At 43.9% G+C, this 24,741-nt stretch overlaps 1 protein-coding gene across 2 annotated transcripts in view; it reads right to left on the minus strand.

Annotated features, from left to right (window-relative positions):
• The window catches only part of E2f3 (E2F transcription factor 3), an 82,706-nt gene that overhangs the window by 6,117 nt on the left and 51,848 nt on the right, over window positions 1–24,741 (minus strand). The window contains exons 2-5 of one of the 2 annotated variants that reach the window (XM_026783135.1): window positions 8,569–8,680; window positions 7,029–7,230; window positions 5,277–5,435; window positions 803–917 (exon numbers count right to left, since the gene is read on the minus strand). In XM_026783135.1, coding sequence (XP_026638936.1) covers window positions 803–917; window positions 5,277–5,435; window positions 7,029–7,230; window positions 8,569–8,680 — 588 coding nt within the window. Of the gene's footprint in view, window positions 1–802; window positions 918–5,276; window positions 5,436–7,028; window positions 7,249–8,568; window positions 8,681–24,741 lie in introns of both variants that reach the window. The other variant, XM_026783134.1, reaches the window with a different exon arrangement.

The following is a 24,741-nucleotide window of genomic DNA, read 5'->3' on the forward strand; positions in this document are numbered from 1 at the left end:
AGACAGGGTTTCTCTGTGACTTTGGAGCCTGTCCTGGAACTAGCTCTGTAGACCAGGCTGGTCTCGAACTCATAGAGATCCGCCTGCCTCTGCCTCCCGAGTGCTGGGATTAAAGGCGTGCGCCACCACCGCCCGGCAACATTTTAATTTCTTAAGGGAAGAAGTTTACCTTGTAAATTTAACATTTTAGGTATTATTTTTTAATATTCCAGGTATTTTCTTTTTACCACAGTTCCTTTATCTTATAATTACAGTCTAGGCTGATTTTATCAAAGAACACCTGAGAGCAATTACAAAAATGCCACTCTACTTTCTTACACTGTTCTTGTCTACTGATTATGCCAAGGTCCCGTTTAATTTTCTCAAAGTAAACATACTACAAACGATTTTTAAGAATTCTTAAAAAATGTGCTAAGTCACAGAGTCACTTCTAAAGCCCCCGGAGCGCTCTATTCATGGTGGAAACTGTCCGTACACAAGGTAATCAACATAACATTTCTTAAGTGGTTCAATTTGATCAGAACCACCAGATAATAAATTGTGAAGAAGAAACGCTGAAGAGAGGCAGAGCATCAAAGACTGCTGTGACCAGAATGCCCTTCTGAATTGAAACCAGACATCTTGAGCATTTAATAAACAGGAAAACTGCTGGACCTTTTTTAAACTCTGGGTTAGTCAAAATAAATGGGAAAGAACTATCCAGTACTTGGGATGAGCAGACTTGAACCATGAGCCAGGGATTCTTCAAGCTCAGGTACTCTGGAATGTGTTCTGCAGATGGACCACGCCGCTGTCTCCTTACCTCTATTGAGTCAGGCACTTCAAGTCTTGTTTCTGGAGGGGCTTTCACAACTATAACAGTTTGGTCTTTAAGGCCACTAATTTTTCGAATATCTTGATATGTAACATAAGCTAACGTAAGAAGTGTTAAGGACATTTTCCATCTCATTGTACAGATATAGCCATTATACAAATCACCAAACAGAGCTGCTGCCCTCTCCCTGGTACACCATGGGATGATAAGGGTAAGGTAAATGTGTCCTCTCCCTCACCCCTTGCCATCTGCAACAGGCAGGAGAGCCAAGCTTGGGGACATGAGAACGGAAGAGCTAGGCTTATCGCTCACCAATCAATCCGGACAGCGGGCCCTGCATCTCGCCTGGGCAAAACAGTAGAACTGGCCCTGGTGGTGTGAGTGTGGATGAACTGGACCAGAGGGTGCAAGAGCAGGACTAGCCTGGCTCCTTGCTGTCTGCTACACTGGGTGAGCTGGCCAAGGCAGTACTGGAGAGCATCACCTGGGTGGTGATGATGAGGAAAACCTGGCAGGCTGACCAACCCAGTTACCACCCATGCCCCAACCCAGGACAACTGATAGTCCACCCCATCATCCACCTCATCAATACACTTCTGGAGTATGGGAAGGGACTTAGACCTGCAGATCCAAAGCTACAGGCTCTCCACGACACAAGGCAACAATAAGATATCCAAGGAGCCCCAGTGTATCGAGGGTGTAGCAGAAGCCGGAGGCCTTAAACCAGACCAATGACTCATTGCAATAAACACAAGTAAAGATGCATGGACGAAAGGAGAGACACACTGGGCCACACTACAGCTTCCATGCCAACATTTTAGTTAGTTTGTTTTGTTTTTACTTTTAAATTTTATTTCTTTTTGGGGGGGGGGAGGTTGCAAGGACAGAGGGCAGAAGTGAAGGGGAGATGAATGGCATTGGGATGCAAGATGTGGAATCCACAAAGAATAAAAAGTAATAAATAAATAAATAAATAAATAAATAAATAAAAAGACAAAACAGACACACGGAAAAATTATCCATCATTTTATGACTTAAAAGAATAGATATGTCTTCCCTTTTGGATTGTCAAATAATGGGCTCCCCCATGGCTCTTCTGGTTGATGGTCTCAATAATAATAATAAAAAAAATCTATGCTTTATTTTGCCGATCTTGTATACTAGCATTCTATAAATTCCAGTGAAGTGCCCCGTCAATCAAACTGATTGATAGATGGTCCTAATTTTGAGGGTAGGGCGGGAGAGCACGATTTACTAATCAAAAATTTTTGAGACAACAGCTACTTCTGCTTGCTATTAGCAAGTGACAGCAGCCACTGAATGAATGACTAAACAGCAGAAGAACAGAGTCTACCGCACAGGCAGACAGCGGTGTTTACTCAAGCGCACCTGCGCTGGGGTGATTACATATTGCCTAGACAGCAGCGCATCCTCATATCTGTTAGAGAAATTACCCTTGTTATTATTAACACCATGAACACTTCAGGCTCCCAAGGAGGTGAGCGGCTACCAGGTGTTCTGCAGCCGAATGAATTGGAGATACAAGGACTTAGAGAAAGAGAATAAGGGAACATTTCATGACTCTTGCTCGGTAGTTACGTCCAAGTACCAAGTACTAAAGCCAAGGCTAAAAGGAGAGCATGAAAAAGCATGGTACTTACTATGGAACAAAAGCACACACATAAATGCACACGAACGCAGCTAGAGAGAGACATTTAGCAGCAGGGACAACAGGCTCAAGGCTTTCTCTTAATAATGGACATGGAGAACACATATAACACTTTTAAAAAATTTATTATTATTAGTGTGTGTGTGTGTGTGTGTGTGTGTGTGTGTGTGTGCGTGCACGTGTGCATGTGCCTGCATCATGGCAAGGGTGGTAGTCAGCTGATGACGTCTGAGTCAGGTCCTCTCCTTCCACCATGGGTTCCACAGATCAGATTCAATTCATCAACCAGGCTTGTGTAGCGAGTACTTTTATCCACTGAGTGATATCTTATTAGCCTTTTAGGGAGCTTAATTTTATTTTCTTTTTAAATAAAGCCTTGTATCTGTCTGTATATGGGTATGTGCACGTGTATGAAGGATGTCTGTGGAAGTTAGAACTTTTATATTTATTTTTGTTTTGTTTTCTGAAACATGGGGTCTCAATTGTATAACCTTGGCTAGCCTCAAACTCAAGAGATCTGTGTTCCTCTGTCTCCCAGAGTGCTGAATTTAAAGGTGTGTGCCCTTATTCATCTTTTAAAATATAAACGAATGGGGCTGGCAAGATGGCTCAGAGGATAGGAGCACTGGCTGCTCTTCCAGAGGTCCTGAGTTCAATTCCCAGCAACCACATGGTGGCTCACAACCATCTGTAATGAGATCTGGTGCCCTCTTCTGGCCCACAGGGATACATGCAGGCAGAATATTGTGTATATTAAATAAATAAATATTTAAAAAAATATAAACGAATGAACACACACACACACACACACACACACACACACACACACACACACACGCATGCACTTGCCTGTACTACAGATTGTCTTCTCCAAATCTTAGCAGTTAAGACGGAATTAAGTATGGTGCCCCACTTCAGGTCACCACTTAGCCTACCAAAGAAGCCAAAGGGGGCTTTTGGGGAATATTGGATGGTCCTGGTTTTTGTTGAGAATACTAGATTACAGATAACCAGGTTTTTAACCTTGAGCCCACCATCAAAAGGCTATGTAACAAGAGCTTACAAAAATAAAACTCACCCACAATTATTCAACAAGCTGTAGGAAGGAAGATTTCAACACATCTCTGAACAAGCTGTACCAGACTGGGAACTGAAGAGAGGGCTGAGGGAAATTTCATAAATATATTTGCTAATCTTACAAACTTAAAAGTGCTTGTGATGTGGTTCTCCCCCTCCAAATCCATTTCTTGTTTTCCCACAAGGAGATTTTTTTTTTTTTTTTGAACAAAGGCCCCAGAGAAAGTCAATAGGAGAGAATGCTATAAACCACATATTCAGGACAGCTGTCAGTCACAGCTTTCCCACGATGAAATTCTAATTAAACAGTGAATTAAATAGCCCTACTATTGATTTCTTTTACAAAATTTCTCTTAAGTATTTATTTAATCTTAAGTATTAAGTAGCATGTGAATGGGTGGGTATGTGTGCCACAGTGCACGTGACAGTGCAGTTCTGAGGTCAGGACAATGTGCAGGAGTTAGCTCTCTCTACCACGTGGGTCCCAGGGCTCAAACTCAGATCTTTACGCTTAGAAGCAAGCATCGTTACCTACCGAGTCACCCCATTCATTTATTCATGTAAAGGCAGCCTTCAATTGCAGCCCTGGCTGGCCTGGAACTTGCTATGCAGACTAGGCTGGCCTCAAACTCACAATGACCTGACTGCCTGCCTCCTGAGCGCCGGGATTACTAGAGGGCACCACCACGCCAGGCTCTTTCCATTCTTATAATTTTATTTATTTAATTCTTTGAGACAAAGTAGACAGGATATACTACGTAGTTTTAGCTGGTCTGGAACCCATTATGTAGGCAGGACCGGGCTGAACTCCACCTGCCTTTGCCTCCCAAATGCTGGCATTAAAGCCATATGCTATCTTGTTCTTTTGTTCATAAAAGATAAGAGCTCATGCAGACCAGGCAGGCCTCAAACTCCCTAGGCAGGCATGGACAGTCTTGGATTCTTGATCTTTCTGTTTCATTTGAGACAGGATTTCATGTACCCCTGACTAACTTTGGCTATGGTGCTCACGTTGGCTTTGAACTCCTCATAATTCTGCCCTTGTGTTTCAAATGCAGGTATCACAAAGTGTAATCTCTCTTTTTCTGTTATGTTTTTCTGGAGACAGGGCCTTGCTATTGTAGCCAGGGTAGCTGTGAACTCAGGATTCAGTTTCTCCGCTGTCAGGATCATAGGCAGTTCCATCACACGCAGCTACAGTATACTTTTCTAGTCTCAACGGTAGCCCAATCTGACAGATTCAGTAAATTCCAATCGCTACAATGTCTGACGAAAAGAAAATAGAAAGCCAGAACCCCAACAGTGTCAGCTAACACCCACCAAAAATCTGGGAAGGCGAAGACAAACCTGCCTAATGTTGCCATTAATATTAATACTGACACCTTCCGCTTTATTGTAATAGCGTGTTCTTACAATGTGAGTGTATCTATATGTTCAGCCACACATGAATAAATGCTTTAAAACAGTTCTCACCTGGCTTTCAACACCGATAATGATACCGTACAGTCCAAAGTTACTTTATTAAAAATGCTGTCTTCTGTGGTAAAGCTAAGTGGACACAGACAGACAGACAGACAGACAGGCAGACAGGCAGACACACACACAATGGTTGTTTGCATGATGCCATAGTAACACCCATCTCCCCGGAGACCAAGCCCGTCTGTCGGCTCTCGAAACAGTATGAAAGGGCCTAACCACCAGCGGCAGAAAGGATATCTTTGATTCTCTGAATCCTCGGTCAGCAGTTTGAGGTCCAGGGTGCAGCTTTGGATCAGTTCATCTAATTTCTTCTCTTCCTGACTGAGCTCGGTCACTTCTTTGGACAGGCCTTGACACTGGGCCAGCATGCCCCCATCCTCAGACAGACTGCAGCCCCTAGAACACACACAGAGATGCTTTAGGGCGCTTTACCGGAGCTGAAGGGTGTGGGGGGCGGAACCACTGGGGTCAAGGACTCCCCTCCCCCTTGTCACCGAAGGCCACGCTGTTTGTCAGCCAAGGGCTGAGCAGAGCTTCAAAAATACATCTGCACAGCCGTGCACTTCCACACACCAAGAAACCAGGTGAAAACAGTCATTCTCAGGGTCCTTTTCCCAAGGGGGGGTAAAAAAAAAAAGCCTGTTTGTTCAGTAGTCTCAAATTCTGAGGGCAAAAAAGCAGCCACCTGGTTCCCACCACCACCACCACCTAATCCAGGCATCCCCAGGGGCAAAAGAGACAGGTGTGTCAGGCATCTGCAAGAACAAAGATCAGCCGTCCACAAGGTTCTCTAAGGCATAGGTCAAAGTGAGTCTGCAGTTCCCAGCGCGCGCACATGCGCACGCGCACACACACACACACACACACACACACACGCACACGCACGCACGCACGCACACACATGCATACCCCCCCCACACACGTTAGAAATCCACTCAGTTTTTTTCAACACAGGGCCTTTTTTTTTAACGCAAGTAATCTACCGCAGAGTTACCACCTCAGCCCTTGACTGTATTTAGGCAGGTTTTTGTTTTCTTCATTTATTGCAAGGATGTGGACACACCATACTATGTTGGGAGTATGGAGGCCAGGGAACAACTCTTTAGAGTTGGTTCTCTCCTGCCTTAATGCATGTTTGTTTCAGGGATCGAATCTAGGTTGTCAGGATTTCGAGGCAACCTTTTACTGGCTGAGTCACCTTGTCAAATTATATATATATTTAAAATAGTACTCAAACAGTTTTGATCCTTTTAATATGATTTCATAGCTCAATGCTGTACTTATAAAATGCCTGGCTCTGTCCAGGACTCACAAATGACATTATCAAGAATCAGACACTGAAGTCTTGCCCTCACTGACAGAGGAAGTGTGTTAATCTATTAGAACCAGAAATGAATCTGTTTCAAGACCGTGTTCGTTCATATTCATCCACACATGACCAAAATACAATATAGGAGACATGCACGCGCATCAACAGATCACACACATACGCACAAACTAAGTGTGATGGGTGAAGAGCTTCCTTCCCAATTTACAACTGCAGAGGTCTACTGAATTCCCCAATCCTTGGGATTTTGCTAATCACATACAGACCCAGCAGTATCTATATAAGATACTTCTATGCTAAAACACAGGTTTTTTTTTTGTCTTGTTTTTTTTTTTCTTGTTGTTTGAGATAGGGTTTCACGTATCCTGGGCTGGCCTTGAACTCCCTACATACTGGAAGATGATCTTGAACTTCTGGTTGCTGGTGTTGAACACTTAGTTCATATGGAGCTGGGGGTTGAACCCTGGGCGTCATCCTTCTAGACAAGCATTCTACTAACTGAGCTCCATCCTCAGCCCTGACTTTCTACATGGGAAGAAGGGAGGGAGGGAAAAGGGGGAGATGTATGGGTCTGAACGTGGGAACTGAAATTAGGAGAAACTGAGGCAGTCACAAACGCCCCCTGAAGAGTTGGTGCCTGGGAGAAGGGGACCCCTACTCACATCCACTGGACGTTGTTCTTCGACTTCTTCTTAATGAGGTGGATGCCTTCCAGCACGTTGGTGATGTCGTAAATCCTCCTCTTCTGCACTTTGAGCACCTCTGCTGCCTTGTTCAGATCCAGGACCCCATCAGGCGACTGGCTCAGGAGCTGAATGAACTTCTTGGTGAGCAGACCGAGTGACGTATCATACCGCGTTTTTTCTGAGGGAGATTTTGGAGCTTAAAGAAAAACAAAAACCGAACGGGTGGGGGATAGGGGGAAAGGTAAAGAAATGAAGGGTTTCTTCGCAGCTAAGCAAGCCCTCTTTCCCAAGGCAGCCGGATTAGTATCTGAAGCAAAGCTGCTGTTGTCTGGGGTGAGTTACAAAAGCTATGACATGGCTTTATCAGGAAAGGAAGAGACATTACAGACTTCCTATGTCGGGCAATAACATTTCCTTGGTCTCCGTCAGTAGTGTCTACTTTCCCTTCCCCTATTTTCTGGGTAATGAGATACCTCACACATAGGTGCTCACAAGTATCTGCTGAATGATGAAAAGGTGACGCGGCCTCGGGGAATCTCACTTAAGAAGCCCGAGCGACCACTTTGTCCAAAACAAACAGACCTGAGCTCCCTGGCTGCTCAGGTACCGGTGTGGTATCACTTGTTAGTTCATCTTGCAGAACAAGTCTTATTTGGATAAAGAACACCTCAAAAAGTTCAAGCTGTCACCCCTCTTAAACAAAATGCTGCTATTTAGCATCGTGCCACTCTCCTACAGGAGCTCAGGTTCAGCCCTTACACCCAGACAGTCTGGGGATACGTACTTGTGAATCTATAGGGAAAGAAGAGTCTAACTTAGCTTTTGCATTAAATGAGGAACTAGGAAATACTTGGCCATTTACACTGTATTAGTTTCTCTCTCTAATGACATGGTGACAGAGTCCAGGGAGGCAGAAATCAGCTGTGATTTATTGGGTAAACGACTTCTGCTCCTTTTTTCCCTTCCTAAGACAAGGTGTTGTGTATCCTAAGCTGGCCTTGAACTCGTGGAGTTGAGGACACCCTTGAACCTTCCCCGCTCTAGGTTCCCAGATGCTGGGAGTATGGGTGTGTGCTCCCACACTCAGTTTCCGTGGTGCTCGGGATTGACCCCAGGCCTCATATGCTAGGAAAGGACTCTACTAACCACACTGCCCCAGTTCCTAAGCTACTGTGTGGTGAGCAGAGAATGAGGTTGGCAGGGACATCACTTACCCCCACCACATTCGTCTCCACCCTTCTTGCTCTCTTAAGTTATATCCATGAAAGGGATTATGAAAGTTAAATATGACTAGTTCAAAATGCAAATAAACGCATCCAGGTACCGGAGTGACTATCACCATTTGCCAAGTGCCAGGAGACATTGTATAATTTTTTTTTTTTTTTTGGATAGGCACAGGAAGAAATAAAGAAACATGCCAAAATTATTCACGCCTTGGCATCCTTCCAGCCACAAGCTTCGCAAGTTGGGAGTCCCACACCAAGGAGCACAGGGAAACAGATAAAAGCACCCTTACTTTTGGGACTATCAGGACTCCGCAGTGCGGCTCTTCCTTTGCCCTTGGGAGTTTTCAGACCATCTGAGAGGTACTGATGGCCACTCTCACCCAGCTCCAGCCTTCGCTTTGCCTGTAATCAGAAAGTGAGAGAGCTGTCACCGGTGCTGTTTGTGCCCTCCTTCTCGGCCTCTATCCCACCCTGGGGCTTGTCATGCCCCACAGTTGGGGTCTTACTCAGAAGGCCAACCCGCCACACAAACTCCCTTCCCCGGCGGTGTTCGCATCCCCACACTTGGATGGGCAAACAAAGTGACTCCTCAGCTATGGCTTAATCGTTTATTTACTGACTCAACTTACGTTCTGGGCCCAGGGGCTGGTTGCTAAGAACAACTCATGCATTATGGAACGTAAGTTGCCATTCGTGGGTAGCTCCCAATCTGACTTGGTTGGATACCCTTTTCTGTGCTCCTCGGACACTGTTTACTTACACCCTAACAGTTATTGGTCACTTATCCACCTCTCATTTCCTGCAAGACAGACACTTGTCATTTATCATCGCATCCTGGAGGTTGGCGAAGAGCCCGGGTCTGTAGGTTTTCAATCACTCTTTCTATATACATTCGTCAAACGCGTGAGTTAGAGCAACGTGACTAGCTACAGGCTACAAATGGCCCTTCATCAGAAAAATAAACGTTACAAATACACCATCAGGAGCTACAACCAATAGCACGTCCTCTGGCTTATCATTAAATCTGGCAAGCGAGAAGCTGTCCCACACATTTTTATCTTATTTTTCAAACTTCACTCAACATCCATCTAACATCTTCTGCACGCTGGGAACCGTAGGTGGAAACCTCGGTAAGCAAGATGGATAAAAATCTCTTCCTCCTCAGGATGCAGAGTCAGAAGATAAGACAGAAGACTAGGTGTTGAGAAGTACTCTATGATTATGGTGGGTGTTTAAAGCAAGGTGTCTCCAACCAGACACCCAGCAGGACAAAGCGTACTAAACTCCCTTTAGGGTAGCTTCTTCAAATGAGATCTGCAACTTCAGATCTCTTATCAACTACTTATTGTTGTGGAATATTAGTTTAAGATGTGTTATATTCGTTTATGCTGTGGAATACTTGTTTAATGATGCAAAGATAGGTTGCATTCCTTTATGCTGCATTTGTTTTACTCTGGGAAGCTGTGTTACTTTGCCTGTCTAAAATACCTGATTGGTCTAATAAAGAGCTGAATGGCCAATAGCTAGAAAAGAGAAAGGATAGGTGTGGCTGCCATGCAGAAAGAATAAATACAAGGTGAAAACTAGGCTGGGGGGGGAGGGAGGGAGAACCAAGGAGCGAGAAAAGGAGGAGAAGATGCCAGGGCCCAGTCACACTGCCACCCACGGAGTAAGAAGGAAAGAAAGAATAAAGGTAAAAAGCCCAGAGGCAAAGCATAGTTAAAGAGAAATGGGATAATTTAAGTTAGAAAAAGCTGGCTCGAAACAAACCAAGCTAAGGCTGGGTATTCCTAAGTAAGAATAAATCCCTGTGTATTTATTTGGGATCTGGATGACAGGACCCCAGAGTTAAACAACAACACAGCAACAACAACAACCCAACTGCAAGCTATGATACAGGAAACAGGTAATGGACCAGACAGAGGATGATGGTTATCTGGCTTGCTACTGGCCACCAGGTTATCCCAATTTACACTCTTTACAAGTCTAAAATACACATTGGATTTTAAATATATAAAAAAGTAAAATAGTCTTGAGTTGTAGGTATTGAAGCCAGAGGACAACCGTGGGTGTTTTCCTCAGGTACTGCCCATATTGGTTTTTTTTAAAGATATATATATTGCTTTTTCGAGACAGGGTTTCTCTGTAACTAGCTCTTGTAGACCAGGCTGGCCTCGAACTCACAAAGATCCTCCTGCCTCTGCCTCCTGAGTGCTGGGATTAAAGGCATGTGCCACCACCGCCCGGCTAAGATAGATTCTTTTATTGGTCTGGAATGTGTAGATTGGTTAGTCCAGCCGGCCAGCTCCACGAATCCACCAGTCTCCATCTCCCCAGGGCTGGTATCACAATACACTCAGATAGTCACAGGCCCGACAAGCTTTATTCCCAATCAAGCTATCTCCCCCAGCCCAACATCTCACTAATTTTGATACCGATTATGTTAAAAAATACTTTGGCTTTATAGAGTATTCTGCAGTTTGCACGTGTGCCTATTATCTTTCTATTGGACAGGGTTAAGCTAAGCATTCATCAAATGGTCCAGGAAGGACAATTCAGCTTTCCTGACCTCCTTTCCTGCTCCCAACTCTCCTGTTCAATCCATGCATGTTCTGTGGATTTTGGTTTTCTTGGCCAACATTCTATCTCTGGACAACCAGCCTTCTCCTCTCAGAGCCTGAGTAGGTTTAAATACACCTGGGCTTGCCTAGTTGCTGCGCTGCCTCCTGCCCTCCCCTCCCCCACCTAGCATCTAACAGGTTGCATGGCATAAGGCCAAAGCTGGGGGAGGAAGGGACAACTTTTAAGAATTTTCCTAGAACTACAGGCAAAATGTTGTAGACTTGAAAACAGGGATAGAAAGAAAAGAGACTGAGTTGGCTCATGTAACAGGAGCAGTAGTTGGTCTTCTCCAGATTTTTGTTGTTGTTGCTTTAGTCAATAAAATCTGTATATTGAAAGCACCTTGGGCTGAAACCCGAGTGTGTTGTTATAAGCACCAGTGAAGATAGACTGGGATGCAGTGCGCAGCCGCAGGGTCCTGGTAGAAAGGTGTGCGTGTGCCCACATGTGTGTGCACGACTTCTTGTGGCTACTGGGAAGCAGTTACAGAAAGAAAAGTCTTACTTTGAGGTTAGACTACCTGAAAGTAAGCTACTGTGTTCTGGTCCTCTTTGTGAAAAGTAATCCAAAGGGTTCAGACAACTGTCTCCTCCCAAGGCAAAGTCAATCAAAGACAAAGCTGGAAGTTTGGGATCCAAAGCTCCTAAGCCCCAAATCTATGCTCTCCTTAAGTCAAGATCTACCCTCTGGCCAGCAGCCCAGGTACAGGCGAATTTTGCCTCATCGCCCTAGGCCATTCTGTTTTGCTTTGAAGCAAAGTCCTAAGGAAGCACAAAGTCACAGGCCAGGAAATTCCCAGAGGGCTGTTGCTAAGAGACTGAAGTCTATCTTCAGTCACCAGAACTAGTTTCCATGTGTGACTCTGGTTACTAAGCATCAGCAACGTAAACCAATTCTAAATATCTGATAGTCTACTAAATGCTGGCTGAGAGAGCAAAAGACCTGCAATGCCTCAGTCTCTTAAGGGGACTTAATCATGAGGCTTGGAGACCCCCACCACAAACAAGCTATGGAAGAAAGGCCGTCCAAAATAGCTTTCCCAGAGCCAACAGGGGAGGCCATTAGCGGCTCCATCCATCATCCCATCCCCACCAAGTCAGTCCATAACTGCCATCCCTGAAGACACAATGGGACATAGGAAGTGACCACTATATGGTGTTTTACACTTTTTTAAACAGGTATTTCTGTTGGATTATTCCATCCCTTTCATTTCATGAACGGGAGGGATGAATTAGACTTGCACACACCACATGCTTCCTATGAGTCCCTGATTTTGAACATGCCTATAGTAACTGGACTCGTGGGCAAAGGCTAAGAATTTTGACCTATGATAAAGCATCGTTTTAAATGCTGAACGTGGCAAATTCAATCATATATACTTAGTAAAACAAACAGTAGAGGCGCTTTGCCTCCACCAACACGCCGATGAAAGTCTCTTCAGTCCTCATTTTTCTTTGCTCACGGTGTGAGCATCTTGGAGAAAAGTGTGGTGTGAAAGATGTATTTGGCCTTCATTTTCATTCAGTGTCCTGACACACAACTCCAAAAATCTAGTGACCTGTCATTGGTGTGTTAATGAGTTGGGCGATGGTGGTTACCAAAGGGTTGGGACTTATATTCCTTTTGGGCTGCTGTGACAAAATACTTGACAGAAATAACAAGGGAGGAAAGGTTTATTTCAGTTCATGGCTTCAGGAATTCCAGTCCATCACAGAGGGAAAGGCACGGCGGAGTGGGGGAAGGCGTGGTGGGGTGTATGTCATTTGGAGTGTGGAGGATGCTAACATCATAGCAAATGGGGAAGCGGAGTGGCCAGGACTAGGGACAGGAATATCCTTTAAAGACCTGCCCTAGTGACCTACATCCTCTACCTAGGTCCTAAAGTTTCCACAGCCCCATAACAAACACCCCCACCAGCTTGGAAACGACATTCGAGACATGGACCTAGGGGGAACTGACAGTCTCTGAGCATAACAGAGATTTCAGTACCAACTTCAATTTTCAGACAGGGAAAGAGGCTGATGGTTGAGCTGGTTTGTCAATGGTCAATAATTGAACCGATCACACCTACATAATGAAGCTTCTATTAAAAAGTCAAAAGGTGGGGTTTAGGAGGTTCTGAGTAAGAAAACATGGAGACAGGTAACGAAGAGGATGTACAATAGGTCCATCCCTTCTGTGAACCTCACTCCACCCATCTTCTTCATCTCTTTCCTCTGGAATATCCTTCACAAGCAGCCAGTAGGGGTAAGTAAAATGCCCATGGCAATTGGTTCAGTTGGAAGCACAGGTAAATGATGCGCGCAGGACAATTGTCTGTATTCTGTCAATTATATTTTAAATAAACACTGATTGGTCAGTAGCCAGGCAGGAAGTATAGGTGGGACAACCAGACAGGAAGTAGAGGTGAGTCAATGAGAACAGGAGAATTCTGGGAAGGAGGAAACCCATTCCTCCGCAGTCTTGTCCAGCCACTGAAGAAGGAAGATATGACCTGCCCGGCTGAAAAAGGTACCAAGCCATGTGGCTAGCATAGACAAGAGTAATGGGCTAATATAAGTTAATAAGAAGCCTGAGCTAATGGGCCAATCAGTTTATAACTTATGTAGATCTCTCTGTGTGATTTTCCTTGGAACTTAATGAATGCGGGAACAGGGCAGGACAGAAACCCCAACAAGCAGGCCCTCATGCTACAGGTAAAAACAACTTGGGGCTTGGGGCTGGCATTGGAAGTAACATGTCTTGGGGACTGAGCCCTTTAACTTAAGGTAGCTGAAACAGGACCGCATAAGACAAGAAGGGTCCTGATACAGACCTTAGTATAAGCAAGTCAGTAAAATCTGAGTGCTTACAACACACTGATGTTATTAATACTTTGAACCTGACTATGCCATGTCATTTCATGATCACTTTGTATGGCAGTTGCTATGACCTTCTATTTGATGTGAGAAAACCCTAATGTAGAAGACCTAGGAACATTCTTAAGAGCCCAGGGCTTATAAGAGAAGCTTGGAAAAACTACCACATAAAGACCTTTGAAGACTTATAGTAAATCGGTGCTACTTTAGTTGTTATTTACTTATGTGCATGTGTGTAGGTGTCTACAGAAGCCAGAAGAGGACATTGGATCTACAAGAGCGGAGCTGGAAATGGAACCTCCAGCCCTCTGCAAGAGGAGCAAGCATTCTTAACCCTGGGCCATTTCCCCACTGCCTTATTTACTTATAAATAACTGCAAAAATAAATTTTTATAATTTTTTAAAATCTAGAAATATTTTCTTTATAAATAATTCATTTATTGATTTGCACGCATGTGCACACAAATGTGTATGCAGGTGCCCTTAGAGGCTCTAAGAGGGCACTGAAGCCCTGGAGCTGGAGTAACAGGAGTTGTAAGCCACACAATGTGGGTGCTAGGAAACCCACTCCTCTGGTAGAGCATGAAGAGCCATCGCTCCAGCCCCTTGATATTACCTTCATTATAAACTTGAGTATTCCTTTATTCTTTAAGAGAAAACAAGCCTCTTCTTTACATAAGAAATGCATAATGAACTTTAAACATCACAGTTATATGTAAAAATCAAGATTTTTCTCCCACTCCTGATCCTCAGTTCCCTTTCTTAAAAATAAGTACTGGTAAGTTACTTGGACAACTTTTCAGAGGCTCTATGTAAATAAATCTAAATATAATTTCTCCATAAATATTGATGATGGCTCTGTGGAGTACGTATTAAACACTCTTTCTGAACCAAGCTAACAAGTGAACGTGGTCTGCACATACTCTGAGTGACCTTGACTTTTTTGTTGCTATGAAATGAACCTCACTGACTTGTGGGGGCTGCCACAACAGAATTTTATATGACAATAATGCACAGTCCAGAAGCTTTATTTTTTAGATAAGATCTCCCTATATAGCCTGGAACTCACTATCCAGGCCTCGAACTTACAGAGATTGGCATGACTGGGATTAAAGGCATGTACGAACATGTTCAGTTTAGAAGCTCAAGCCTTAAGTAGTTTAGGATTCCCAGGGCAAGGCTTAAGATACACCCATCACTGCATTTACTCATTTGTTTGTTTACACTGATTAAGACAAGGGATCAATTCCCCAATGCCCTTGGAAGATAAATAACAAAGCTTTTTTTTTTGCCAACCCAAGGGGATATGTGTCTGTGTATATAAGTGTATCTGTGCACTGGCTGGAGGTTAACCACCACATACCACATGGAAAACCTTTCAGAAAAAGATAATGTAGAAATTACAGTTGTAGAACGAGATGATCACATGGGGTATGGGGGGGGAGGGTCCTTGAACAAAAATCCCCCATATATGCACTGGGGAGAAAAGTGTGGGAAAAGCCATGGCAATGTAGCACCTAGGAGGTGGAGGCAGGAGGATGAGTATGCAGCTAGCCTGGACTACAGAGAAGGAGCCTATCATTAAAAAAAAAATCCACATTAAATGTTGATGGTGTTTATTTCGGTGAAGTAAAATGAAGCAAAGACAATGTTTATTTTTTTTAACATTTTATTGTACTTTACAAAGGGCCATATCCACATACACATTAAACTTATAACATTCAAGCTAGCAATTCCACAGTATAAACTGAATGGATATTTCTTTCTGGCATCTGTGTAATAAACACAGCACTTAAGGCATGGTGACATACGTCTTTTGATTCCAGCACTCAGGAGGTCTCAGTGAGTTTGAGACCAGCCTGATCTACATAGTGAGTTCTAAGGTAGTCAGGGCTACTTAATGAGATAGGTAGATCTCTGTGAGTTCGAGGCCAGCCTGGTCTATAGAGCTAGTTCCAGGACAACCATAGGTGTTACGTAGCGAAACCCTGTCTCGAAAAATCAAAAGAGACACCATCTCAAAACAAGCAAACAGCAGTTTCTCAAATAGTTGTATTTTCCCAGTTATGTCTACCATAAATGACAAAGTCTTGAAGGGAAAAAAATGCACGAGCTACTACCGATTCATACAATGGGATGTTAGGCAAGGAGTAAATACACTGCATATGTAAACTTTGTGTAGTAAAGATAGTAAAGCTGTACTGGGGTGGGATATAAGCAGAGAAATCAGCCACAGAAGGAAACATACCACACTGAATGGTTTTTGAAGACAGGTTTCACTGTGCAGCTTTGGATCCTGTCCTGGAACTCACTCTGTAGACCAGGCTGGTCTCAGACTCACAGAGATTCACCTGCCTCTGCTTCCCAGGTGCTGGGATTAAAGGAGTGTACCACCCTAGCCCGGCTACATACCAAATAGTGTCAGAAAGTATTAATCTTGGAGTGACCAGTCTCCGTGATTTTACTTTCATCTTAGCATTTCATGTTTCAGAAGCATTCTAATGTATGTAGAGGTTACGTGCATAAGAAGAAAAGCAAAATCCATTCCATTTGGGGCGAAACAAATGAAATATGCTGGCTTAACATTTTGACTGCTGAAAGTCAACACCCAAGGTGATGTGTTTAAAACAGAGGAAGTATGCTACCAGAAAGCGCACCCCAGCTTCACGGCGGGAGGGGAAACAACTCTGCATCCACTACACAACCTGACTACAGGGGAAACTAAGGTAAAAACAAGTGTGACAGCTGCCGGTTACTGAGTCTGCAGAAGAAAAGAACGGCAGACATGAGAGCATCTCCAAGCCCAAGTCTGGATAAGCATTCTGAACAGAGGAAAAAGGAAAAGAAATGGGAAACAAGACAAAAGGAACGAGGCCCAGATTAAACGCGCCAGTGACATAACTCAAGGGAGGAATTCGCCCCAACACTGAGGCAGGAGGATTTTTTTCTTTTAAAGAATTGTTTCTTGTATTTTATTTTATATGTGTGTGCGCCTGGGTGTCTGTACACATACCATGAGTATGTGGGTACCTTCAGGAGTCAGAGGACCCCCTGGGACTAGAGCAATAGGTGGTTGTGAGCTATCCAATATGGGTGCTGAGAACTGAACCAAGGATTTGAGGGAGGGAATGTGCTCTCTCAACTGCTGAGCCCCATGGGCGTGGAAATTAAGAAAACCTAGTTTCTAGTTGTGACTATGCACTGACTCAGTCTCTCTTATTCTTCTGGCCATTTAAGCATTTATTAAGAGCCTGTATAAGTAACTTCATGTTGCTTTGACGAATACCTGAGAAGCAGCATTTTAAGGGGGACAGGATTTATTCTGGTTTACAATTTAAGAAGTGATATTGTCTGTCACGGCAGTAGGAGGTCAAGAGAAAGTGGGGACTGGCTATAAAGCTTCAAGGTCAGTCTCCAGTGACTCACTTCCTCCAGTTCCTAAAGTGTCGATAACATTTTAAATCAGTGCCACCAGCCAGGGAACTAGTGTTCAAACACACGAGTCTGTGAGGGACATTTCACGTTCAAAATACAAGGATACCTTCAGTATTCCAGGCCTTACATGGTCATGACTAGTAAGGCGAGTGGTCCCTGTTGTCAAAGTGGATGCAAGCAAACAAAAAGAACTGCATCTGAAATCCTGCAGTGCATTATCTAAGAGATAAGTTCAGAACAGCATCTTGTTTGAGCTTGTGGGTGAGAAACCTAAAGAAACAAGACTATCCTAGGAAGGAGTAAGTAGAAAACAGTTGGCAGGGGACGAGGATGAGGATGGGACGGGATGGAACGTGGGACAGGACATGGGATGGGACTCCTGTCCAATTTTCTCCACCAGCAGTTCTTACTTGAATTACAATTAATACACAAGCTCATCCATTTTCCTTCTCTGGGCTTGTAAACTCCACTATAGCTTTTATGTATGGACTTACTTGGGAATCCAATTATATACGAATGTGCCTAAAGGAAAAGCAACCTCAAGCTGACATCAATGCTTAGAAGCCATTTAGTCATGAACCAATACCCACCTACCTTCCTACACAATTAAAAAATATTACTTAAAAAATAAAGTTGTCTGTGTTTGTGTATTTGTGTGGCAGTTATGTGAATCTGAGCACAGGTGCCCTCGGAGGCCAGAGGCGTCAGATGTCCCTGGAGCTGGAGTTACAGGTGGTTGTAAGCCACCCCACATGGGTGCTGAGGAACAAACTCAGGTTAAGAAAAGCATGCATTCTTAACCATTGGGACACCTCTTTACCAGTCCTACACACTATTAGTATTATTAATTTTTTTTTAGTAGATGGTATGGGAGTTTTGTCTACACATATGAGTGTTCACGGCGAGCATGCACGGCTCACAAAGGCCAGAAGAAAGGATAGGATCCCTTGGAACCAGAGCTACAAGAAATTGTGAGCCTCCAAATGGATGCTAGGAATCAAACCCACTTGTTACTTCCCTGCATGAGTAACAAGTGTTCTTAATTGCTGAGCCATCTCTCTAGGCCTGATACATACATAGCTAAGAACAAGTTAAGATAATTTAAACATAAACAGACGTCCCAGAGTCTACCATTTCGGGGCATTCACAGTGGCTGCCTTCCCAGGAGAACCAAAGCCATCACTGTTGCTGGTGTCCCTATGCAATACGCTTAGGCAGTCATTTCTTGATCTGGCCATTTGTTACTCAGTGTTACCATCTTCCAATGGTGTACCACTCCCTCCTTAAACAATCTACATTCTTGGATAAATAGGTCATTTAAGTACATCATGATTATCAAAATTTAAACACAGAGATTGTGTTTCCTTTCAGTAATTATTGCTGGGGAGACCTCTTTGGTGGTTTAGCTGCCTATAAGCAGTCCATGGTCCTGAAGGGAAGGACCCGCAGGTGAACTCTGTGGTTCACAGGTCAGACGTGGATGGTACCCTCTCTGAGGTAAGTGGATGATCGTTTTCAACTTAGGAAAAGCTCCCACAAAGTTTGTATGTTATCGCTGGTGTGTCCGGTTCTTCCCTGACTTCACTATACCTCCATTTCCCTAATGCTCCATCTTAGATATTCTACCAAGACCCCGCTCTTCTTTCTGCCCACGGTTCCCAATCTGCCGTCCACACCCTGGGCTGTTTCCCAGTCCCCAGCCTGGCTGTTGTTCTGCAATCTTCCTTCACTGTGCAAAGCCTCAGGCAGACATTATTTTATCTGCCTAGTATTGCAAACTTGTCTCCTACGTTAAGAAAATGCTGTTTTATCAGTGTGCATCACAGGTAGTCCCATCTGCTACAGCAGCTGAGAACACTCTCTGTTTCTAGCTTCCCTGGAGCCAGACTAGCCAGGACTAGCTTCTTAAGTTGTAGGTTGTGACCCGACATGGGGTTGCATAACAACTCAATATGGGAGTCATATAAAAACTTTTTTGAACGTGCCACCATCAAAACGTAACCGAAAATTAAACATGTGAATTGATCCTACATGTCTGACAGAATTCGACCATACAACCTGACTGCAGCCTTGCTTCTGAACACACAACACACGGCTTGTACTGCACATGTCGTCACTCCAGAAAACATGGCTGAACACTGCATGAAATAGCGCAGCTCAGATCTGAGATCATCGTAGGTTACAAATTACTAGTTTCCACTATACAAAGCTTTCTGCTGACAGAAACACTGCGGTTTAACTACGGAAAACAAAGACTTTTTAGTATTTCCCTACCATCATTCCTTAGCATATAAGAGAAGCAAATTAGAGTATCGTTGGAGTATACCGTTTTAGAATGCTTGATTTGAAAAACAAAATGAAAACCCAAAACTGCTGCTTGAGTTGTTGACTTTAGTTTCATAAAATACTTGGGAATAAGACAGGATTTCCAATCAGTTCTGAAATGGCCCTACACATATTTCTGTCATTTAGCTATGCATTAAGGTGAAGTGGTATTCTCAGCATTGAAGATTATAAAGAAAAAATATCAACCGACTGTGAAAAGGGTTGAATAGGCTCTAATTACTGTGGTATTATGCCAAGACTTAATTTCTTAAGCCTTCTACCCCATCCCCAACTCCAAATATTGGGGATTAAGCCCAGAGCCTGATCAGGCCACAGAAGTGCTCCAGCACCGAGCTTTCCTAGCTCACGATTTCATTGTTCACTTTAAAATAAAAAAGCACATGTGTTTTATTAGTATGCAAATTTGCCTCTCCCTAATAGGTGGAAAAATTGTATGCCTAGAAAATATGATTTGAAAATGTTAAAAATAATTTATTACCAGTAAATATTTAGTTTGTTACCTAAAATATTTACTCATGAATCTGGGGTCATATAAAAACTTCTCAGTCAAAAGAGCTACACATAGAAAGAATTTAAGCCCTTGACCTAGGCAGGGACAAAGCGCAGTATGCAGTAGGAGGAAGTCCACGGTACCTAAAAGTTGTCTTTTGACTTCCTTATGCGTGTTGTGCTATACACACACACACACAGACACACACACAGACACACACACACACAAACACAAAATACATGCTTAAAAAACAGCAACAGCAAAAAAAAAAAAAAAAACAAACAAACCCAAAAACACAACAAAGTTATGAGGCTGGAGAGATGGCTCAACAGTTAAGAGCACTTGCTGCTCTTGCAGAGGACCTGGGTTCAGTTCCCAGCACCCACGGGACAGCTTACAACCATCTATAATTACAATTCTAGAAGATTCAGTTCCCTTTTCTGGCCTCCAAGGACATCAGGCATGCAGGTGGTTCACAGACACACACACAGAGGCAAAACAGCTATACACATAGAAATTAACACTTTTCTAAAGTTTAAGATCAAATAAATAATAGCAAAGCTGAAAAGAATGAGGCTCAGATTAGCTGTAGGTATCTCAGCATTGAATTCTCTCCTTAGTCAAACTCAAGTACCAGGGTAAAAAACATGTCTTTATCCCTGTTAAGAAATGCAATTTAATGTTCCATACTACTGTTCGGACGTGGTCCAGGAACACAATCGATTAATACAACCACGGTGCTGACTCCGTTGTGAGCAGAACTAGCTCGGGTTTATTGAAACAAAAGAGGAATTTATCGAAAGGATATTAGATAATCCACAGGGTAGGTGAGAAGATGAAAACCAAGGGAACAAGTGGGAGCAAGGAAACCTGACAGCTAGAGCTGTAGCTGAGATGTAGAACCCCACAGGAGGTGGCAACCTGAGGCCAGTCCTGTGGGAATGGGAGATCTAGGCCAGCTGGGGCCACAGCCAGGCACAGTCTCAAAATTAACTTAAAAAATACAATTCCCGCCGGGTGATGGTGGCGCACGCCTTTAATCCCAGCACTCGGGAGGCAGAGGCAGGTGGATCTCTGTGAGTTCGAGACCAGCCTGGTCTACAAGAGCTAGTTCCAGGACAGGCTCCAAAACCACAGAGAAACCCTGTCTTGAAAAACCAAAAAAAAAAAAAAAATAAAAATAAAAAAATAAAAAATACAATTCCCATTCATCAGAAAGTCTACACTGGACATGTCTGTTAGCAGACGAGCTCACACAACTGTGACAACATCCTCTTGCAAGCTCTAGTATACAGGATGTTGGTCTTAAAAGTCAAAAATCACTAGGCATGGAAGTTAGTTATCCTGGCTGGTTTTTATGTCAATGCAACTCAAGCTAAAGTCGTATGAGAAGAGGGAACCTCAGTTGAGAAAATGTCTATAAGATCCGGTGGTAGGCAAGCCTGTAGGACATCCTTAATTAGTGACTGATGGGGGAGGGAGGTAGTACTCGTCCATTAGGGGTGTGGTCATCCCTAGGCTTCCATAAGAAAGCAGGGTGAGCAAGCCAGAAGAAGCAAGGCCGTGAGCAGCACCCTTCTATGGCCTCCGTGAAAGTTCCTGCCACCAGGTTCCTGTCCTGACTTCCTTTGGTGATGACCAGAGATATGGAAACTTCATAAGCAAAACTAACCTTTCCTCCCCAACTTACGTTTGGTCATGGTGTTTCATCACAATACTGCCCCTAAGACAGGGTCACAGGCCTGTTATCCCAGCCCCGAGGCAAGAGGATCTTGAGTTTGAGGCCAGCCTGGGCTACGTGAGACCTTGACATAAAACAAACAACAGGCTCCAGCGCGATTTCCCAGAAGTTAAGAGTACTTCTTGCTCTTGTAGAGAACTAGGGTTCAGTTCCCAGCGCCAGCATGGCAGCTAACAACAGTCTGTAACTCCAGTTCCAGGGGATCTGACACTATCTTCTGACCTCTCTCTCTCACACTCACTCATAAATAAACATTTAGAACAACAAAATCAGGTTAATTATGTATCCATACCTACTGGAATAGTAGAAGGACCTGACTAATAAACCAACTAAACCTAAGGTAGCTTACATGAAATAAGGGCAGATGGGCAGGCAATATTTGTAATAATTTATAGACAACTTGCTGCCATAAGTAACTTCTGTGTCTCTGCGTCCAGGGGTCTCTCCAGCAGAGTGGTCCGGATGGAATGCTGCATACACACGGCCTTCTGTTCTGTTCCGAGTCTAAACGGGACAAGCCTTTTCCAGACACAGGGTAGATAGAACTGCACAGCTACGCTAACTTAAGAAAGGGTTTCCAATGCCCTCATTTGATTTGCGATGTGTGGTTTCCTTAAAATGACCGCTAATCTTAAGTATGTAAATACTGTCCATACAAGGGAACAAGTCCTCTTTGGACACCCAACTTTCTACTTTAAAGTTTCAACAAAAACATGTCAACCATGTTCAGTGGTGAGTGGTGATAGAGTCTGGGCTGATCCTGCTATGCAAAGGTCTCACAGCAAGTATTCTGGAACCTTCTACTCACTTCAGTTTAGTTTATCCTTCTTTCCTTTCCGAGTCCTGACTTTTGGCCCTATGATTTGTATATCTTGCTTCAACACCCGTGAAATTAAACAGGAGTTGAAAAGCATTTTCTGCAAAGGGCAAACGAGTACGCTAGGCTCTGGGGCAGTCATAGAGAGGATATCAAAGAGTGGGCTGGGCTGTGTCCCCATAAAACTTTATTTATAAACTAGGCAAGGGGCCGCATTTGGGTCATGGCCAGTTCCAAGACTACGGGGATAAACTCCTTTTTGTAACTTACTTTTTTCTTTTTAATTCTTTGTGTGATTGTACAAAGAATGTGTTCGCGTGGCATGGCTGCCACCACGAGTGTCACACTGAGTGTTTGGAGGTCACAGGACAACCTTGGGTTAGTCCTTGCCTTCTACTTTGTTTGAGACAGGCTTTCTTGTTTGTTACTGCATTTACCAGGCTAGCTGGCCCACAACCCCTGGAGATCCTGTCTCTCCCTCCCATTTTGCCTTAAAAAAGCTGGGACTACAGATCTGCACGACTGTGTCAGGCTTTACATGGGTTCTGGGGATTTGAACTAAGGTCCCCACATTTGTGGAAAAGGGCTCTGCCCACTGAGCCATCTCCCAGTGTGCAACTGTTTTTGATACTGGGCTTCACTGTGTAGCCTTGGCTAGCCAGTAACTCACTATATAAAAGCCAGGTTGTCCCACAACCTGGAAAACTGCTTACTTCTGCCTCTATAGACTGAGATGAAAGGTCTGCACCAAGACACCCAGCAGGATTTGTATTTTTAGGAATGGACTCTGTATTGCTTATCCGAACATCTTTTTCGGTATAGGATGACTTGGTAATGCATGTGTACTGAAAAGAAAAGCAAGGCTAAGCTATTCACCTGAATCATGGGACATAACACTAGACAACAGTGAGAAAAAGCCTTCGTATGTCTTTAGCCATTTTGTAACTACGAACAAAAAACCATAAACAGTTTCTTACTTGGAGGCTGATAGATCTATTTTAGGGAGGACTAAATGAGTTTGAGGACAATTGGGATATATAGTGAATCGGTTTCACCAATAAGGAGGGCAGGCAAAAGATGGGAACCTCTGCTGGTCTGGCACTGTGTCAAAGATATCCGACACTTAGACAAATGGTGGGTGGGTCTGCTCACTCTTTTATTCCACATATACTCAGACCTCCAACTTCTGCATTTAGAGGTTGGAGATTTCCAGGTTGCAGTAGAGGAAGGAGCAGCACAGGTGGACCCAGTCAAGTTCTCGAGCTGAGATGATTGAGCTGAAGGAGGGGTGAAGGGTGTCAACACAGCCAGAATCTGGACAGAGTTACAGAAGGAAGGGCCTAGAGGCTGGAGGGACAGGGAGAGTGAGCAAGACATCCAACCCGCTTGGAGATCCATGGAGAGTCCCTCTCGTGGATTCAATGGAGAAGAGTTGAGTCCAGAGAACATACAGGAAAACTCAAGGATGCAATAAAAGCCAGCATGCACAGCGGTGTTGACTTCTGTGGGGACAGAAACTGGGCCTGTTCCTACCGGGAAGTCAATACGTGCCTTATAAATCATGGGTCACCTCCTTCAGGAGGAAAAGTAGTCCTCCAATAACATCGCTCTGCTCACACCTAATAAGGCAAGATCTCAAAGATGAAACCAGTGGCTGCGTCTAAGAACAAAGTTTGTGAATATTGACAGAAATGTCCAGTATCCAACAATGACTCGTATCCAATCCAAAATTACTAGGCTCCTAAAAAGGCCTAACTGGGAGTGGGGGAGCCCTCCTACAGTGCCAGGGCTTGGGACCAGAGGCGGGAGAATGAGGTCAAAGCAGAGTTCAGGTTCAACCTGAGATACAAGGGTCTGCTCCTCTAAACCAGCCAATTAATCACCCACCTACCCCAAATCCTTTCACAATACAGAATAAGGGCTGGGGATATAGATGGCTCGGTGTGTAAAGTTGCTTGCTGCCAAGCCTGATGACCTGACTTGATCCTAGAACAGTAGTGGGAGGGCTGGGAGGTGGTGGCACACACCTTTAGTTCCAGCACTTAGGAAGTAGAGGCAGGTGGATCTCAGTCAGTGCAAGGCCAGCCAGGACGGCCAGAACTGTGACACAGAGAGAAATCCAGTCTCAAAAAAAAAAAAAAAAAAAAAAAAAAA

This window comes from Microtus ochrogaster, chromosome 16 (genome assembly GCF_000317375.1).
Source record: "Microtus ochrogaster isolate Prairie Vole_2 chromosome 16, MicOch1.0, whole genome shotgun sequence".
Taxonomy (NCBI): domain Eukaryota; kingdom Metazoa; phylum Chordata; class Mammalia; order Rodentia; family Cricetidae; genus Microtus; species Microtus ochrogaster.